At 41.5% G+C, this 20,233-nt stretch overlaps 2 protein-coding genes and 1 long non-coding RNA gene across 6 annotated transcripts in view; 2 read left to right on the top strand and 1 right to left on the bottom strand.

The window, feature by feature from the left end:
- The window catches only part of LOC111933342 (uncharacterized), a 79,572-nt gene that overhangs the window by 4,806 nt on the left and 54,533 nt on the right, over window positions 1-20,233 (top strand). The window contains exon 1 of one of the 3 annotated variants that reach the window (XM_086844337.1): window positions 10,779-11,033. The exons of the other annotated variants lie outside the window; for them this stretch is intronic. Coding sequence (XP_086700463.1) covers window positions 10,779-11,033 — 255 coding nt within the window. Of the gene's footprint in view, window positions 1-10,778; window positions 11,034-20,233 lie in introns of those variants that run through there. 3 annotated transcript variants of the gene reach the window in all.
- On the bottom strand, window positions 1,242-10,684 carry LOC111933343 (uncharacterized). Its single transcript, XR_002866651.2, has 3 exons — window positions 10,131-10,684; window positions 9,149-9,284; window positions 1,242-7,476 (listed from the first exon to the last, which is right to left on the bottom strand). It is a non-coding gene; the product is annotated as an uncharacterized LOC111933343 (long non-coding RNA).
- NAALADL2 (N-acetylated alpha-linked acidic dipeptidase like 2) overlaps window positions 10,873-20,233 on the top strand; it is a 406,977-nt gene continuing 397,616 nt past the window's right edge. Inside the window, exon 1 of one of the 2 annotated variants that reach the window (XM_086844332.1) lies at window positions 10,873-10,985. The gene's annotated coding sequence lies outside the window, so the exon portion shown is untranslated. The remainder of the gene's footprint in view (window positions 10,986-20,233) is intronic. The other variant, XM_086844333.1, reaches the window with a different exon arrangement.

The raw sequence follows: 20,233 nt of genomic DNA, 5'->3' as shown, positions 1-20,233 counted from the left end.
GCAGATAGCTTGGGGTACAATCTGCAGGTTGAGCTGAGGGGCAGGGCCCCAAGGCAACAGGCTGTGAACTGAGGGCATGGGGACCTGTGGTTCAGCCAGGTGAGGGACAGGGACATGGCAGGAGCTGAGGATCCCTGGACTTTCCCACCCAGAGACTGTAAGGGGATAAAAGCTCAGAGGTTCCTTGGTTTCACATCCCTCCCTGGAGGCACCAGCTCGACCTGTTGTTTAGTTATTGCACCATGATTAGAGTGTTTTAAGGATCTGGAAGTCTGACTCTGCTATGGGAAACCTGGAGTCTAGCTGATGAGGAAACTTGGTCTGACTGTGAGTGGAGGGGTGTAGGTGAGAATGGGCCTCAGCTCCAGCTCAGGTGGTGAGAGTAACTTCTGGATGGTGGGACAGGAAAGTTTTCTTAACCACAGATATCAAACACTCTGGTGCTGAATTGTTTTCTCTGGATGCTGTAGAAAACACTTTTGTGGGTGTATTCTTCAAACAGTCCTGACTTCTGCAGAAGATGTCAAGAAATCCCCAAGAACACATGGAACAAGACTGTCCAGGAAGAGGCAAAGGCCAGAAAACCCTCTGCTTTTTCCCAGTCTATACATGTTATGCAGTACTTTCTTTAAGCTCTATATTCTAAGGATTTTGTTCCTTGGCTGGGTGAGGCTCTGAGCACAGTGTGCTCCAAGATGATGACATGGAGCCTTCAGCAAGAAAACTGGCATGTGGCTTGCAACTGAAAATGAAGGCAGATTTTTGACATTCCAATTCCAGGTTCAGGGTCCTCTGATCACTCAGCAGCTTTTAATTGAGGGAGAGTCTCCACTTTTCAGTGTAATGCCAAAGAGGAGTGCTGGATTAATTTTATTTATTATTCATTTTATGGAGTCATTTTTCCTCACAGTGTAGAAGAAAATCAAATGTGGCACTACAAAGGAAGCTGGTGATGCTGTGTGTTCTGTTAGTTAGATGGGAGAAGATGCTGGAGCCAGTATAAACTGTGTGAGTTAATGAGTATAACTACCTGTTTGCAACACTAATCCTCTGACAGGGCACTCATGCTACCCTAACAAGCAACCAAGTTGTGATGAAAATTGTAATTTGTGTCCCAAACTTTGCTAGCCAGAGTCACTGGAGCTCTGCAAGGAAGGTCAAACTGCATGAATCTTAATGTGCCATCTGAATTCCAGGTATTATTTGGAATGGAATGAAGATGTCTGAGGGTAAAGAGTGTATTGTTCTAAAACATTTAATGTGCAAAAGAAAATGGGCTGTACTCTGCCATCCTTAAAACATAAGAGGTAAAATCCATAAATATAGTATGGGCATAAATAGTGCATTTTTATGGGCAAGAACAGTACATTTCTTAGTCTGTTGCACAGTCAGCCTTTTGGCATACTAATTGCAGAAATCATAAACATCCCTAGCTTCAAGCTGCTTGCTGGAGTTATCCTGCTAAATCTTTATAGAGAAAGTTAAAAAGTAAAAAAACCAGCACAAACTATAGCTACTTCTTCCCCAATTCTCCTCTGATGACACTGCTGTTCTAATAAAGTGATCAGACTTTCTTACCCCAGCTAGGGATGCTGCTAAACCAAGTTGAAATACCCATCTTGCTGGGATTATCCTTCAGGCACTGTTTAAATGACACACCAGCAAATACATCGACTTTAACTTGACATTTGTTGTCCTTGCTGCTTTCCCCTACTAGTTCTGTAAGACACTGAATTTTTCCCTTGTTTTAGTAGTGTTTAAGAAAAAAAAAAAAATCTTTATTCTTAGAAATGGTATTTTTGTTGATGAGCCATCCATTACTTTCACTTATGAACTTTAAATTGTGTGCTGCTTTGACAGCATTTTTTCTCTTGAAAGTATCCAGCTATACCATCATATTTTAAAAAAACCCCAACAGTTCAGTGCCAAATTGTTGTCTTCCTCCATGCACTGATGCTTGGTATGAGAGTGAACCAGAGCAGTGAAAAGCTATTTATTACATGATCTTCAGGCCTGTGTTAGGCTGAAAAAAAAGTATTTCATTCTATTTAAGTTGCTACTTTAGCAGTCTGTAAGTTATGTTTTGCTTAAAAAGTAATTTAATCACTTAGTTTTAAAAGTTTTGGGCATGGCAATTAGAACTCTTGGAAAATACTAGGTACTGAAGCAGTGCTGCCTCTCACATGGTCTTTCTTGGACCCCTTCTGCCCAGAATTTTAAAAAAAAGGCCAGATTTTGCTATAAACTTGGCATGTATTTCTCTGTACCAGTCTTTGCTATGGATTTGTTTACTAAAGCCCATGCACTGACAGAAGTAGTGTGAAGAGATCAAGAGGGATTCAGCCATGTGTTTTCCTGTAAATTGCAATTGCAGAAGTGTGTTTGAAATGACAATGTTTAACAACATTCTTTTTACGGTGGCCTGCATTAGGACAAGTAAATCAGGTACAAGATTAGCCATAAAGAAAATGTAAGCCCTAGACTAACAAAACCCCCAATATATCCACTTTAATCTATATTTGGTGTTTTACTGGCTTGAGTTGCTTTTGTTATATGCAACAGAAGGGCAGCACCGACAGGTGCAGATAAAATTTTGATGAAAATCTGGTGCCCTCTTAGGTTTTCAATTATCTTTTAGTATTTGCACTATTTGACTCCCCTTATTAGAGTCTGGGTACGTGTCTGGGAAACAGTGAAGAATTACAGCCACCAAATTAGAGAACAAATTTGACTGCATGGATTTCATAGCAGCTCATGTAAATGTTTTTCCTGTAGAGTTGTAGTGTGACAGGGGATTAAAACACATCCTCTGAAGCTACCTTTGAGTCAGCAGTGAACTGCCTTCTGTCCTTGTACCTTGTGCAGTCCCTTAAGTCAGTCCTTAAGGATGTGAAACCCAGTGTTAGAATGCATTTTAACATTTTTAAGAAGGTTAGGTTGGATCACAGGACCAGATTTAAATGGAAGTTCCATGAATGCTCTCCCAAAGAGGACCTGTACGTAGCAGAACCTGCTGTGCTGTGGGTACAGCCACATGATAGAGCAGAAAATACCATGGAAACAGCAAAGAGGGTACATCCTTGGGTGTTCTGCAGGCCTTTCAGACATTTAAGTAGGAATTATGGCAGGCACAGGCCTCATGATAGCAACAGGGTCAGGAATGGGTGAGCTCCTGCAGGTTTGAGCAGGTGCAAGGAAACAGCACAGTGCAGTGGGATGGACCATCCCTGCTGTGGGTAGTGCTGCTCTGCGAATCAGTAAAAACTGGTGGCCTGGAATAGAAATAGGCAATGACCCACCAGTCTTCACCTGGATCTGTGCTGGAAATAACTCTACCATGGGCTTAGAACGTGAACCACAAGGCTGGTTTCAGTGCCTGTGCTCAGCCCTGCACTGACCACAGGATGCAGCCTGAGTTGAGTGGCAGCTTCCCACCAGATGCACCAAGACTTGAGTCTGTCACTACTCCTAGTGTATGGTTTTGCTCTAATTACAGTTTTTAAACTATTTCAGTTTTTTACACGCTGGTCCCCTGGAGAGTTAAAACTGAACCATCCTTGATTCTGTTGATTTCTGTGGAAATTGTCACACCATTTTATCAGGTTTTGATTTAATTAGTCTGCTTCAGGGAGAGAATTAACATTGCATGTATAGCCCCTATTTAAGTGTACCCAGAATTGTATAATAGGGAAGTTTGTGCCAAACAAACAGCTGGGCTCTGTCTGGAAAAGCTTATATTCTGGTGGCACAAACAAAAATACACAATAAATACAAACACAGAACAGCATGTGGCCATTGCAGTTGGTAGTAAATGGAAAGAAATTAAATTCTTCTGTTTCTGTGATGTCTTTCTGCTAAGTGCTTCAGAATTATAATAAATTGTTAATGTTTCTTTGTGTGGACAACCTCTTGACACACTCCCCTTCTCAACAGAGCTTCTGTTCCAACACTTGGACTGTTCAGCAGATTTCTTCTTATAACTTCAATCTTCTTTCCTTGTTTTAGACTCTCTTGTGGTAATTTTGCTTCCAAGTTATAGTATCTCCCCACCACTGATGGTTCCATATGGTCACTCAATTCATACAGTTAATTTAATTAGGTTCCTCTACAGTGGAGCACTGCATGGGCATAAGCTCTAGTGTCTCTCCTGATGGATCACTGGGCAAAGCCCTCATGAGGAATTACTTTGGAATGTGGTTTTAATTATTTAGAGACTTACAAAAAGCAGTTAAAAGCTGCATTAAGAAAACAATGTTATATATTTCTTTAAAAAACAGTTGTAAAGGGGTGCCTACAAACTAGTGAAGTTAACATTTAATGTAATGAAAATTAAAAAAAAATCCACTTTCTTGCTATTTATAAGCAAGAGTAAAAACATATGGGCTCTTACACATTATTTTCTTATTTTTCTGACAGCAAACTTGGGATGAATCCTTCCCACAACAGTGGAAGCTTTTTTTGTGTCTTGTCAGAGATAAGGTGACTGTGTGGAAAAACAATGATGATAGGGATCTGTAATTACTTGTGACTGATGAGCATATCTGACACTGTTTCCTGGTATGCACTGATAATTCTCTGAGGTAAGAGGGAAGCAGATGACTTCCTCTGCTGGCAATAGATATTTTATGTTCAGGATGCTGCTTGTGGTGAGGTTTTGGGCAGGATTGCTATACCACAGCGTAAAAATATTAGGAAAAACAATGCATGCTTAGGGAGCATCTGTTAAATGTTTCTGTCTTTCAGGTTGGTATAGTAGGAGTAAAGAGAAAATGAGTCCTGGGAGACAGAGAGCTCTTTCAGATGTCAGTCCTCCAATTAACTCTGTAAGGGCACACCAGAGCATCTCTGGGTAAAGGCCATCTATCTTTTTCTCTTAATGTAAATGGTGGCAATATAATTATTTTGAGTGGTGAAAGAAGATTCTCTCTTGGGAGAAATTTATCTTGATTCAAAAGTACTGATACATGCAAAATCAGAACTGGACCCTGTAGCAGCTTTATTTGAAGCTGAACATTTAAAATGTGTATGATATTTTAAAGTTTGGGAAGTTTTTGAAATGTGAACTAGTCTAAATTATGCAGAGGTCTTGGAACTCAAATAACTACAAACAAGCTTTCAAATCTACTACTAACCCTCAGAACTGCCTCTACCTGAATGGCTTAAATGAAATATTGTGCTCTGGAAGGATAAGAGGATAATATTTGGCTTAACTGCACTTTATCCAGTGTTTCTCAAAATGATCAGTTGCAGGACAATCATTAAAATCATAGGCTATATGTTACTGTCCTTGGAAGCAAATGATACATTGCAAGATTTGCAGGTCTTTGTCTTTTATCACAGTAAATCGAATGTGTCTAGGTCAACAGGGGTTCTTTTTAGATTGTTCCTTATTTTGCTAGGCCTGCTGCTTTTAAATAAAATGCTTTGAGCTAATAAAGAACAAAAATGCTGATGTTTGTGCTGGTTTAAGAATTGCTGTTTCGTTTAAGACTCCTTTCTAGCTAAGTACTGACTGTAATGCAGCTCCAGATGAAATCAACCAGTAATTAGGGGTTGTCACCTTTCTATCTTTTCCACAAACTTCAGAAGTTACGCCTTTTGTTCAAAAACAACTGGAGGTCAGGTTATGTGAAGAAACCCCGGGATGAGTTAAACGACTGAGACCCAGAAAAGCCTGGAGCACTGTAGTCTGTGGTGTTCCTCCCCCATTTGGAACAAATTACCTATCCCAGCTTCAGACCTCTGTGGGGGAGAATATAAATTGTTTTTTATTTAGTCTTAATGTTGTGTTTGCCACCCTACCTGCGCTCAGAGTATTTGCTGTAAGTGTGAGCCCTGCAGGTTGCCAAGAGGCCACTTGCAATGCTCTGCCTTTTGCTCCTGTTCCAGTTTTGCTGTGTTAGACATCCTGGATTGGAAACCTAAACAGGGCATTGAGCATGAGGTGGGGAAACCTGGAGAGGGCTGGCTGGCTGGAGAATAGTAATGCATGCATTTCATGGGAAAAAGGTGTAAGAGGATCTGAAAGTGCCAGGCTTTGGTGGGAAAAAAAAAGGGTAGTTAAAAAAAAGGATATATTCTATAAGCAAGATTAAAGGAAATTAAATTGGAGGATTAAGCCTCAGCTTCTCTCCTTGTTCTCATTTTCTGTTTCAATTCACAAAAACCTCCTAAAATCCACCAGTGGTTATTCTTTAAATAATGAAAAAAGCAAGAAGCATGTCTTCCCCATAATCTGTGGTTATAATCTTTATCATAGAAACTGTTTCTCTTGTGAAACGACTTTGGGTGTTGTGGAGTCCTGCTTATGAGGGATGTTGATTAGATTCACTCACATCTCTTGAATGAGTGGCTCTGGGATTCTCTGAGTGCTGTGTCCAGCTCTGGGGCTCCCAACATAAGGATGATTTTGGACCTGCTGGAGCGAGTCCCACAAAGATGATCAGAGGCCTGATCATCATCAGAGAGCATCTCTCTTACAGGGTCAGGCAAAGCTGAAAAGGGTCAGCCTGAAAAGGGTCTAGGAGACATTAAAGCCCCTTCCAGTACCAAGAGAGCTGCATGGACTTTGGGGAACTATGTTTTGCATCTTAAGGATACAGCTTTACTGAGTGGGAGGGGAAAGGCGGGGAGAATGCACTGCAGGAAAGCTTTGATAAGAAATAGGACTTCCATCTCATTTCAATATGATACATTTCAAAGTTAAAAGAACATGCAGTTAAGTAGGGAGTAATTTCCTTTACAGAAAAAATAATTATGCTCTAGTTTAAGCTCGGACAAAAATTAGAATTTCCTGCTTTTGCTAGTTATTCTTTGTAAGGCATGGATCAAGGAATAGAAAAGCTTCAGATGGACTGCAGAACTACAGAAGTTCTTTTGCATCACTATGCACTACTTAAACAGTACTTGAACATGAATCAGATATTCTTCCAATTGTGTAAAGCATGTGGGCTTAAAAGCCATTTTTAGGGAGGTATTTCAGTGCTTATGTGATGATGACTTAATAGTTTGTCTAAGTATGTCGAATTTCTCATTGTTTAGTTATCCGAAGTATTGGGGAAGCCATGGTAGCCCTTCTAGGCTGAATTTTATCTTCTCAGTTTTTTAAGCTGTGCAACTGTGCACTCCTGTTCTCTGGATCAGAGTACTTGATTGAGCAGGGGTAGAAAGAGGCCCTGAGCTAACCTGCAGTCACTGTAGGAGGTGCATTGAACACTTAGGATGCCTGACACAGGAACATCAGCTCTAGTGAGTTTCCATGATCCATTTAATGTCTTCGTTCTTTGGAAGCTACTGCTATTAGCAGACTTTATAGGTAGGTAACACTCATTTTTGTTGCTTTGTAGTGTTATTTTTCCAAATTCATTATTTAAAAGGTCATTTTCCAAGGTTGCTAGGTCTGAAATGACTGTTCTTGGCAGCAGCTCCAACTGTCTCTTCATTTCATTAATTTTCTTGCTGAATCGTGGGTTTGTTCTGTAAAATACATATATCCAATTAATTTTTCAGTATAAAAGGCAGAGACTGCCCATAAAAAGGAATTTTAGACTTTCAAACTGCATTTAGCAGATGGTTTTAGAGGTATTTAATTTCTTGTTTCCTCAAGTGGGGCTTCTGTTATTTAAATGTGTGGTGCCTTTAGCCTGTGTAAAGAAGCAGGACTTGACATTCCAGACATGCCTTACCAGTCCTCTTGGTCTCAGTACCTTTCTTTATTAAATGCTTCAGGAATGGGTGATAAGGGACAGGACTGCAGATCCCTTTCAGACCTTTAAAATGACAGCTTTAATGCTCTCCTTCTCCTGCACTGGAATAAACAGTCCTGCCAGCAATAGTGATCCGTGTCCTCCAGCAAGGGAGAGGACATCACCCTTCATAGCGTCAGTCCCCCAGCATGGCAACCAGATAGGATCTTATGTGGGTCACAGACTGAATTCTCTTAAAAATTAGATTTTTCTGTTAATAAATTGAATATAACCTAAAAAAGCAGCATCAAACCCAGCAAGGATTAAGGGAGCCACGAGGTGGCACTTCTGCTGCACAGAATGCCTAAAGCTCAATCACTTTGCAGGCTGGTAAAAATACAAAAAGAAGCAACCAAACCTACCCAACTTTCCCCTACAAAAGGAGAGTAAACTTATTCTTATAAACAGCCATTAAATGTCAGGACTTAAAACCATCACATGGATTCCTTTCAACCTAACAAGGAGCTGGACTTGATCATCCTTGAGTCTCTTCCAACTCAAGCTATTCTATGATTGATTCTAAGAAAGACTTTCTGTAAAGCAAAAACTTAGAAACTGCCTTATCCAGTATCTCAAGTCAAGGAAGTCTCTTTAAGCGTATTATTTTCCACGTTTCTATGCCCATTTCCAAACTACCTGATATATTTTTTTGGTAAGGAAAGATGTGCACCAATACTGAAGCATTCTATGGATGTACAGTTTTCATGCACTTGTTCCGAAAAGTTAAAGGGAAGGTTTTAAGTTTGTATTTCATTATCTTGCATGTCCTTTTGTAGTCAGGTCACAATAAGTTTTTGCAAAATGTAATTGCTTTGAGGTTTTTTTTCTTCATAGTGTAAATCTATTTCAGTTTCCCTGAATGCTGGGGAATGTTTGTTGGTTTTGGTGGTTTTTTTTTACTTCTAGAGCATGTGGTCATGATTCAGTATAAATAATAAAAATCCTTGCCAGTTGTCTCAAGCTTTTCCCTTTGGTTGCAGCTCTGTAGTGTGGTAAGTAAATGCTCTCTGCCTGTGAGCTGCACTGAGGCCAATCCTTGGCAAAAATGTTGGGGGAAGGGAGGAATTCCTACAACAGCAGCAGGAAGACAAGGGTCTGGGCAGCAAAAATAGCCTGGTTTTAGCAAAAAGTTAATGGAATTTTGTATTTAGTAATAAAGGGACCTGTCCAGGAATTCCTGACTAAGATGCAGCAGAGTCATGAGACTCCAAACAGCTTTCCTAACAAACTCCTAACAAATTTGGAGCCCTGTGTGAAAGCATGTGGAGTCATGGCCGGGGCACTTTGCCTTTGGAGATGATTTCTCTGCTGCAGGGTCAGCTCACACTTTTGCCAAGCTTGGGACTATACAGAAGTAGTTCACAGCTGAAGCAAGGAAATACAAAACTGTGGTGGTGGCAAACCTGTTTTAAACTTCAGCCTCAGCCTTCCTCACCGAATGGGCATGACTGGCTTAAACTACACAGCACAAAATCCTCAGGTCTGGAGTGACTAACAAAACCACTCTAAAGAAAACCAGACTATAGCCATGGCTCGTACCTAGGGGTAGAAAAGAGAAGAATGTAGTTATGCAGAGTTATAACATGTTATTGCAGGAGAAGAAAAAATTGTGAATAAAAACTGATGAATCATGGTTTGAGTAAATGCATTTGAACACCTACAAGCCTGACAGATTTCTTTGGGCAAGAAAAAATACACCTTCAGCTGCAGCTGTTTTGCTTCTGCTTAATGTTGAAAAAAGTACTTTATTAATGAGGATTGTAGATTGGTTCACCTGCTCTTCAGTGACTACATTGCTCCGTTGTTTTCTGAAATTGTTTTCAGCGCTACAGCAAACCAGACAGGCTTTCCATTAATACTTTATTAGCAGGAGCCAGTTCTCTTATAAATGCTTGAAATTTGCTTTTCTGTATGCCTATATGTGCACCATATGCCTGGAAGACTTCTGAAAGACTTTCTTTTCTGCCTTTTCTGCAGCAGCTGATGGGCTAAGATGCCTTTATTTCAATAGTAGTTTTTATTCAGTAGGCAAAACATTTTAATTTTTTTTTTCTTTCATAAACGTCTTTCTGGGATATAGGTCTGGACATATTTCTCCTTCTTAAAATGAGCATTTCTATCAGTAATTCCCTTAGGGTAACAATACTAACCCCGACTTCAGATGGTGAAATTTATCAGGCTGATGCTTCTCCTGCCTTTGTTGAATGGCTGAGCCCTGTATCTTGTGTGGTAGCATTCGGGATTACAGGACAAATTGCAGATTTGGGGATAGAATTAACAGCAAAATGCTTTGAAGCAGAACTAAGTCATTAATCTGGGTCGGAGGAATTTGTTTTACTCAGGAGACAATATTGTAATGGCAGTGCATTCAAGATCAAAGTTTACCTGTTAAAAAGCTTTGTGAAAGCAGTGTAATTGCAGTAGCTCGGACAGCCACAAAACCGTGCTCTGGTGTGGCTGGACCCTTCTGGTTTTAGTCGCAGGTGCTCGGATGCCCAGCCTGGCAGAGATCCGCAGGGACAGCCGGGCTGTGGGACCCGCCTGGCCCTGGGCGCTCAGCTCCTCACACCTCCCCTCCCAGCTCCGGATTGTGTGAACTCGGACAGGCACAAACAGCTGCAGATCAGAAGTTATCCCCCCGCAAAAGATGTAAAACAAGGCTTGAACATCACCATTATCTGTGAAACAAAAGGCCGAGAGAGTTGGGGCTGTTCAGCCCGGCGATGAGGAAAGTCCAGGGGAACCTCAGAGCCCCTTCTAGTTCAAGGGGCTGAGAGCTGGAGAGGGGCTTTTGACAAGGGATGGAACATATGACGAAGGAGAATAGCTTTCGCTGGAGGGAAGGTAGACTTAGATTAGCTATATGAAGGGAACTTTCTCTGTGCGGGCGGTGAGACCCTGGCTCAGGCCGCCCAGAGAAGCGGCGGCCGCCCATCCATGGCGGTGCTCAGTGCCGGGCTGGACAGAGCTTAGCGCACCCTGCTCTAGAGGAAGGGAAGGTGTCCCTGACCACGGCACAAGAGCTGTAGCAAGATGCTCTTTCCAACGCAGCCATTCCGCGCTCCCTGTCCCGCCCCGGCGGCGCTGGGGGCTCGGCGGCTCCGGCGCGGCCCCGCGGGCGCTCCCCGGGGTGGCCCCTCACGGCCGGGGCCGGGCGCGCTCCGCTTTACGGCTGCTGAAAACTCCCGGGGCGGGCCGGGCCGGGCCGTGCGGCGCCGGGCACCCGCTGGGGCAGCGCAGGTACCGGGGCAGCGCAGGTACCGCCGGGCATCCGGCGGGGCAGCGCAGGTACCGCCGGGAAGCCGGCAGGGCAGCGCGGGTAGCGGGGCAGCGCGCAGGTAACGCCGGCTCGGGCGGGCTCGGGGCGGGCGGGACCCCGGGGCTCCTCACCCCGAGCCCGCGGGCGCGGCGGAGCCCGGCTGTCAGCGCGCGGGCCAGCTCGCTCAGCTCCGTGCGTGCTTTTTTTCCTATAAGTAACTCAGAACTGAGGCTCCTGCGGGGGCTCCGGGGCTGGGTTCGGGGCAGGACAGGTAAATTTGCCGTGCGGATGGTCCCGCACAGCCCAGCGAGCTCTCTCCATCCCTGGGTCCCACTGCCCGCGTGGAGCTGCGCCGTGCTCTGCTCTTCGCTTGCTTCTGCTCGCTGAGAAACGCGAGCGTGGTCTCGCCCGGGTTTAGAAACTGAACGAGGTTTTAGCGCCTTTAAAGCTTTTAAATGTTGAAACACAGCGCCCGAAACACGGTGAGCCGTGTCACACGCTGAAAACTTGCTGCAAGCCATGAGAGCGGTCAGGACATGACAGGAGCGCTCCCCTCGGGGCTTGGGGTGTGCTCAGGGTACCGGGAACGCACTCGGGCAGTTCAGCAAGTTTGTTCTGGGACAGCATTGTCACTGCCGACCTTCCGAGTGATCCTCAGGGTCTTGGTTTCTCCATCCATGCGGAGCTCCTTGACTTCAGCATGTATTCGTCTCCTGTAACTGAGCTGACCTCAAAATTGTAATTAAACAAAACTCCGTAACGAGTGTGGAGTTGACAGTTGCAGAACAGCATCTCGCTGACTTCAGCTGAAACTTGCAGCATTGTTGCTGAGTCATCAGGACAGAAATATTCGGGGAAGAAATAAAGAATTTAGATTTTTAACTCTAATATGAACGGCCTGTTTCATGTTGGTTTATTTATTACTTGGTACATATTTCTTGCATTTACAGGCAAATTTATTTGTTCAGTGGTTAGCATATGGAAAGCATTAGATGACTGAAATTGTAACGATGCCAGTTCTGTATATCAAGCAATACTTGATGTATTTTTAGAATTTTAATCTAAAGAGCTCTTGTATGAGTCCAAATACATCTATAATGCAGCATTTATCTCTGCTATCATCAAAATACTAAAGGGTCTTCTGAATTTTGGTCATGGGTCACATTACTAATAGATGTCTTAACCGTATGATAATTGACTATGAAGTTAATCACCTGAAATAAACCAAAAAAATATCTTTTGTAGCTTACATTTATCATTTTGTTTTCAGCTGGGGTTTTAAGTAAAAGCTCTGGAGCTACACACACAACATTTTCTTAAAGAAACCAATAAATTATCCCACAAAAACGCATTTTTTTTAAATTTCCAATTTAAAACCAAATTTCTTGGTTTTAGTGTCTATCTAAACTTAGCAGAATTTTTTTTTTCACAACCTTAAAATTATGACAATTTTACATTGCTGAAGATGTTGACTGAAACGATACTAACAGGTCACATTGTTCAATAATGAAGCAGTACTTTTGTTTGTGATAATGGAAAATTGGGGTTCTTTGGTGTTGAAGAATTGGGTCCAGGTTGTTTATCTGAAGCAGAAAATAAGGTTTAAATAGGAAGAAAGCCAGGATTGTCTAAGTTAATAGGAAGATGCTCATGGTTCACATGCATGTGACAAGCTGCAGAGTTTTTTGGGAGCAGCTCCCATGGTCATGCTGGATCATATGACTTCCCGCTCTGTTAATCTTTATAGCTGAAGTCTTTGCTTGTCATTGCTGTGGTACATACCTGTATTATTTTTATTTTTTCCCCCTTTTTAAATAACCTTAGGGTATGAATACAAACTAGACATAAATAGACCTTCAAGGTGCTTTGTCTTCCCCCTAATAAACAGATTTATTTCAGAAGTTCTTTGTGATTCACACGTAATCCTCCTCAGACTTTTTCAGTGGCTCTGGATCTTCTACTCTGAACATAATTTTGTTGGCCAGGCCAGCATTCCTGCAGTGTAGAATCGCTTAAACACTGCTTGGGCAGAGTTATGCTGCTTTTCCTCCCTCCCTTCCTCTTTTCCTTTTATTTTCTGTTCTTTTAATTATTTTCCAACCTTCTCCCCTGTGATGCTTGCTTTGGTGTTTAGACACATGCATTATAAATACATTTATAAATGAGTTCATTAGCAATATGTAATGTAATATAATATGAGGACATCATTGATAGATGGCTCTAAATTAAAACTTGGTAGGACTGGGATCCTATTTTGCTTTTTTTGTGCAGATCATGCTTTGGTTTGCAATTAATCCAGCTATGGAATAGGCATTATCCCCAGCTGTGGGATACTGATGTGGAAATTGCCTCCAGTCAGTAACTCAGTGCTCTGACTGAGAAAAGAGTTTCTAGCCAGGTGGGGATCAGTCTCTTCTGAATAACAAGCAAAAGGAGAAGAGGAAACTGCTTCTGCCTGGGGGGGTTTATATTGGATATTGGAAAAAAAATTTCTTCACAAAAAAAGACTGTCGAGCACTGGATCAATCTGCTCAGGAGAGTGGTGGAGTTCTCATCCCCGGAGGGATATAAGACGTGTGAATGTGGCACTTGGGGACACAGTTTAGTGCTGGGTTAGTGGTTGGACTCGATGTTCTTGGAGGCCTTTTCAAACCTAGGTGCTTCTGTGATTCTGTCATCATTTGGAAACAACGCATCGTGTTCTCAAAGACGTAGCAACATGCATCATGGCACTTTGTTCCTCCTCGGGTGTGCATCTGTTGGGTCTGTCAGCTGTGTGTGCCTGCTTAATGCAGCTGTGCAGGGAAGCAGCAAAGGTCACTGCTCATCCTCCAGTAGCTGTATAGTTCCAAAAAACTGATAATCAAATACACCTGTCACAGCCCAGGCTGAGTGCAGAAGAACAGTTGTTTTCTCTCAGCCATCTTCTTGCCATGGGATCTGCTGTTCAGTTGGGATCTAGCTGGGAAAAAAATACCAAGATTGTGTATCTGAAAACACAGTCAAGAAGTAATCAAATGAAGGTTCACCAACACTGCTTCTTCTGGTTTCTTGTACAAATGTGTTTGCAGCTCTTGGTGGGTATCTGAAGCACAGAATAGGTACAGGAACTGAATAAAAATGGTAACATGCTATTATTTATTACTGATCTGTTACTTGTGTCGAAAATTGATGATACAGCACCATTGGCAAGGGTTGTTGACCACAGTAAGCCTTGACTTTGAATTCAGAGTGGTTTACTCTATGCACTACGAAGTACAGTGTTCCACCTCTATCCAGAGCCAAAGGATTCAGCAGTCACAGAGTTGTTCCGGGCTTTCTGCTTCAAAATCAGAGGGAAGTGTCTCTGAAACACTTGTAAGGAGGGGGATATATGCAGTGGTTATCTGGGAAGTTGAATTGGTAGAATTGTTGGGTCTGTTCTTTAGTTTTCTCTTTTAGAGATTGCTTGTTTTAGCTTTTCAGTTAACTGTTTTCTATGTAAATACAGATTAATTTGAGAGAACTTGAGCAAAAGCTCCAGTATGACCCAATGTCTATATGAGGAAATGTAGCGTGTCTTTGTGTTTGGCACTAATGACATCACTCCAAGAATCTCCTGTCAAGTTTGGATGTTCATACTTCAAGCAGGATGTTAGACTTCAGAGAAGAACTGTAAGAATGAATAAGGGTTGAAAACAGCTCCTGAGGGAGAAATTCTAAGCTCAATATGTTAAATATTATCAATGAGAAAGGAGGGGAGGGACTTTATTGCAGCCTTTAAGTGTGTGTCTTGTGAGCAGAAATTCTGTGATGAAGCAGAAAGTGATGGGATATCAAGATCCTGTGGCTAAAATATGAGCCAGACACATTTGCAGTAGAAATAAGAATTGTATCTTCAGCAAGAGGGTAATTCATTGCACATTATGGTAGGATGTTCATCAAAGGAAAATTTTAATTCAAATATGGTTTTCTTCCTTTAAGATGTACCTAAGTAAAACTTAATTGAGGGCATGTGTCCATGTGCTATACAAGTCACAGCGGATGATCAAAGTATTTTTTTTCTGTATCTGAATACCTGCATCTACATAAAAAGACAATAATAAAATACGGTTAGCCCAGGAGACTGTTGAAATGAAGACTTTTAAATGTCTGAAATGCCTGGAAACAATGAATCACAGAATCACAGAATAATTAGGGTTGGAAGGGATGTCTGGAAATCAAACAGTCCAGCCCCCAAAACAAAGAACTCTAAAGGAAGAATTTGTTTTAACTGTACTGAAGATTGAAAAGTTGGTTTGGAAAGTAATTCTTTAGCGATGCAAGGATGTCATTACAGTCAGTTTTTGCATTGGGAGGTCTTGGCCATTTTAAATACTAAATTAACATGCCAGTTGCTAAGATTCCTTACGTGTTTTCATGAAAGTGCTGTGGAAATTAAGATGGTTGAAGTTCAGAATCTGAAAGCAAGCTGAAATAAAAAACATAACAAACCAACAAATCCTGCTGTCATTGAGTAACTTTCATAGATGAGATCACTTGGGCTGCGATAGAAAACTGCTGAATACAACAAGGTGGTCACAGAACATGCTGTGTGTGGGGGGGAATTATTGGTGGTTTTGCAAGGAGAGATTTGTAGATCCTGCAGAGATTTGGGGGAAATCTGTGTTATAATGCATTATCTCCTGTGGTGAAGAGCCAGCAGGAATGTTCTGAGGTTTTTCCTGTGCTCAGTTTTACATGCCTTTAGCAGTCAACGCTTTCAGGTCTTAGGCTTAGTGGAATTGTAGGCAGCTGTGCTGGTTTTGCTGGGGATAGAGTTAATTTTCTTCCTAGTAGCTGGAACGGGGCTGGGCTTTGGTTTGGTGCTGGAAATGGTGTTGCTAATAAAGGGATGTTTTGGTAGTAATTTTGGTAGTAACTAAGTAGTGCTTGCATAGAGCCAAGGCCGTTTCTGCTCCTCACCCCACCAGTGAGGGGGCTGGGGGTGCACCAGGAGTTGGAAGGGTCAGAGTTGGGATAGTTGATATGAATGACCCAGGGAATATTCCAGACTAAACGTTGTTGTGCTCAGCATAAAGCTGGGGAAGCAGAAAAGAGGGACATTTGGAGTGATGGCACTTATTTTCCCCAGTCATTTTGAGGGTGATGGATCCAGGTTTTCCTGGGGTTGTCTGGACACCTGCCTGCCCATGGGAAGTGGGGAAGGAATTCCGTGTTTGGTTTTGCTTTCACACACAGCTTTTACTTCACCTGTTAAACTGGCTTTATTATCTCAGCCCATGGATTTTCTCACTCAGATTCTCTCCCCCTCCTCACTGTGGGGGAGTGCCTGTGTGGGGCTGGGTTGCTGAATTCTGGGGATTAAACCATGACAGCAGCACGAGGAGAAATAAAAGAATGGAACATCAAAATAGCAAACCCTCCCTTTGACACAGTTTGACGGGATAAGCAGAAGTCAAGCTGAAACACAAGTCATAAGATATGCCTGTCTTATAAACTCTTCAGCTTTTTGGAGAACATGTCAGGAATCAGCCTTCAATATGATGAGAGATCATCAAAATAAATGGAAAGGACCAAGCTAAGTGCACATCACTCAGTGAAACCAGTCTTTTTTCTTAAATCCCAGAGGATACTGAAGCAATGACCAGGGGATTGATGAGGGAGCGCAGTTTGGTGAACCAAATCATGTATATGATGAGGACCAGCTGGTTATAAAACTGCAGCAAATTACAGCAGGAAAAGTATGCAGCTGGAAGGATTCTTGAGAGTCTGAAGGTGATTGTGCTTCTTGTCTCAAGGGATAATGTGCAAGAATCCAGAAAGTTTCATGATACATGCTGAAGAGAAGCTGGATGTTTGTTGTATTGCTCAGTGTAAGTGTTGGAAAGGGCTGAAAAAGCGGAGGTTTTGGGGCTCAGCCCACAAATTCTAAGCCACTTATTTTGACTGAACACTTCCTTACGGATATTTTACAGCTTAGGAACAGCTGGATGATGGATGATTTGGAATGCTGCAATTACAGAAAAACCAGCAGCAGTGAGTGTGCAAGACAGAGATGTTTGACCATGCATTGTTTTTCTCCTTTCTAATTGCAGAAAGTGAAGCCATAGTTTCCTTCAGGACTGTTTTTAAGTTACTATTCTTGTCTTAATTTTTTATATTTAGGCATTTATTTTTATGTTCCAAGTAGTTGTATAAAGGTTCTGCATTTTCTGCTTTATATTTCCATTCATGTTAGAGATTACCTAAATTTGTTTCAAGCTTTATCTTTGCAATGGTGATAAAAAATTAACTTTCATAAAAGATAAGATTTTTTTCTTTCTTTCTTTATGCACTTAGTGTTAATACGTGTGATATAAGGTGTCATGGGCCAAGTTCGTGGTTTAAAAAGGTTAACTTTAGTAAAACTGTAATGTGAAGTATCTGTGTAGAGTTATGGGCAAGAATTTTTTTTTAAAAATTAATTATTTGCAGAAAACCGTGTGTATACTGACAATTTCCAAGTAGACTTGGGTGTATTTATCTACCCATTATGGTTCTTATTTTACGGATGAATATGCTAAGTGCTATTCAGAATTATTTGGCCATATGTTCCTGTTTTTATGGAACTTCATTTTGCAGGCTCTTTATATAAATAAAGTTTTCTCTTCATGATGGAATGTACGAAGAGGGAGAGAGAAGAATGTTATTTCAAATGCTATACCTTTCGCAAAAGAGCAGATGGTGTTTGTATGCGGGGCTTCGAGGAAGTTTTACACTTTGAAACTACTGCTTTATTCCAGATTGTCTAAGAGAAATGAGTGTTTTTAGCTCTTGTGGAGCATCCCAGGTTGTGCCACAGCTGATGTCAGTGTGTTCTGAAGCCAGCAGAGATGTGGAGTTACACTGACCCTTTGTCACTGTACTTGCATAATGTGGATTGTTCCAAAGTGCAAGCAAGAGTTGCTTGCCTAAAGTTTATTTTCTGCAGTACTTTGGCAAGAGTGGTCCTGAATGAGGTGACTGAATGATCTCAAGTTTCTGCATCTTTATTTGTGCCTTTTAAGACTTGACTCTTCCAGTCTTCAGACTTCCAGCTCTGGATGCTGATGGGGAGCAGTTCCCTGGTGACACAAGTCAGCTCCTTCATCACCTTTGGACAACTCACCACCACCACATTTGGTTCTGTGCAGTCAATTTGATGCTTCATTGGCACTAAATTTGATCCAAAATCCCCTGGGAAGAACAGTAGGCAGATAATTAATTTTCCTATTTGTCTTTTAATGTGAAATTTGAAATCCGCTGGTCATGCCAATTGTGAGAAAAAATGAACTTGTTAGTAAAGTCTCAGAGGAACTTTTAGGTGGGTGCTGCAGGCTGCATTAACACATTAAATTATTAAACATGAATTTTTACAAATGTGTTCCATCAGTGAATCACAAACATCACGCTGGGTGAGACTAAAGGCAGGGATTTACATTGTTCTGTCCACATTAGTTAATTGTTTTTCACTATTCCCTTGCTTAGTTGGGGGTTTTTATAACAATATTTGGGCATGTTAAAAAGCATATTTTCCTCATGGTGATTTGCTTCAAATAACTTTGTTTTAGTACTATTTTGGTAGGAACAAATCCGTATGAGTTCTGGCACAGAAATAATGTCTTGCATGAATATTTGAAATGTAATTAGAGAGCTGCAAAAAATACTGAACTGCTGTAGATGCACACCTTGTATCTACAACAAACAAAGCATTATGTTGGGGACTTGGAGAATTTTGTAATCTTCCTGTTGATACTGCAGTTGTTGTGGGAACCACTGCAGAGAATCTGCTGCTTGAAGGAGCTCCCTCTGAGGAGGAAACTGGAACTTTGGGGGTCACCTGTGTGTAAAAATGGAATGTACTGTGCCTCTGGCTCTGCCTCTGTCTGAGGCTGAGCTGTGGAAGACTAATAAGATATTAGTTGATTTTCTCATTTAGAGGACTCTGACAATACCTGTGGAAGAAAATAATGGCTTGATCAGGCTGTTGCTTCCTTTAAATATTAAAGGAAGCTGTGCCTTCATCTCCATTCTATGAGAGGGGCTGTAGCAGCCACTGCAGCCATGCATTAAGGGGGAAAAACCCAGAAGTTTTGATTAAACAGGGAAGATAGTTACATGATGACAGAAACATGCCTCTGGAATTCTTTTTTCAGTAGTGAGATGTTGCATTACTTCATATTTTTACCATATCAACTGAGAATAAAGCCTATCCAGTATTATTTATGAAAGTGCTTCCATGAGAGATGCAGATGCTGGGATACTCTGAGAAGCCTGGTCTTGTTTTCAGGCCGAAGTGTTGGCCCAGGGATGATGTGTGAGCATATGCTCAGCATGCTCAACCAGTGGTTATTCACTCTCTGAGTTGCAGATAACTATGCAGAAGTATCCAGCATTCTCCTGGGATGGCATGAGAACAAATGCAGAGATATTTTTAAGTCAAATTGAATTCTTGTTTTCCTACCAGCTAATTGCATGTATTAGACGCTTGATGAGTGTCTGCTGTCTGAAAAACAGATACAACACGGGCAAATGTCTGGCACAAGCCAGATGGTTTGAGTTTTGTCTTCACGGAAAGTGTAGGAAAAAATACATGTGGTAAGCTGAAAGGCTGTAGAGAATGTGGTGCTTCCAGGGACAAATAAAAATTACTTCTCTATCCTGATCAATTACTAGACTATGCAGTTTTAATAAAGAGCTTTTCTTGATTGCCAAGTTGTGGCTTCTTTTCACTTGCTTCATCCACCTACTTGTAATGCTTTGAAAATGACTATTTTGGGACATGTTCTCTTGCTTTCATCCTTAGTCAAAAAAGGGTTTTTTTTTTTCCCCTCATGTTTTCCAACAGCTGTTTTTCATAAGTGTGTGTGGATAAATACTAATTTCCCCTGTGGTCTAGCTGGCTTTTCTGCACTGTTAATACTCCACCATAGCAAAAAGTGATTCTGTGTACACACACTTCATTCTTGGTGTGTTTTGTGTGCCAGCAATTAAGTGTAGATTATGAAGCTGAGTGGGTGATTAACTCTGAAAGTGTAAATTCACTAACTTTGCATGTGTGTTTTTCATGGTTTCAGTGTTTAACCAGTTCTTAAGAACACTTCAGTTTTTCTAGACCAAAATGTGTCTGCAGAAAAAAACCCCACCAAAATAAATTTCAAGTAATTAAAAGAAAATGTCATTAATATGGATATTCAAAGATCCAGCAGTTCAGAACCAGAAATTCCCA

Source organism: Cyanistes caeruleus, chromosome 10 (genome assembly GCF_971803275.1).
Source record: "Cyanistes caeruleus chromosome 10, bCyaCae1.hap1.1, whole genome shotgun sequence".
Classification (NCBI taxonomy): Eukaryota; Metazoa; Chordata; class Aves; order Passeriformes; family Paridae; genus Cyanistes; species Cyanistes caeruleus.
Note: the sequence above shows the minus strand (reverse complement) of the source record. Positions and strands in the feature narration are given on the sequence as shown.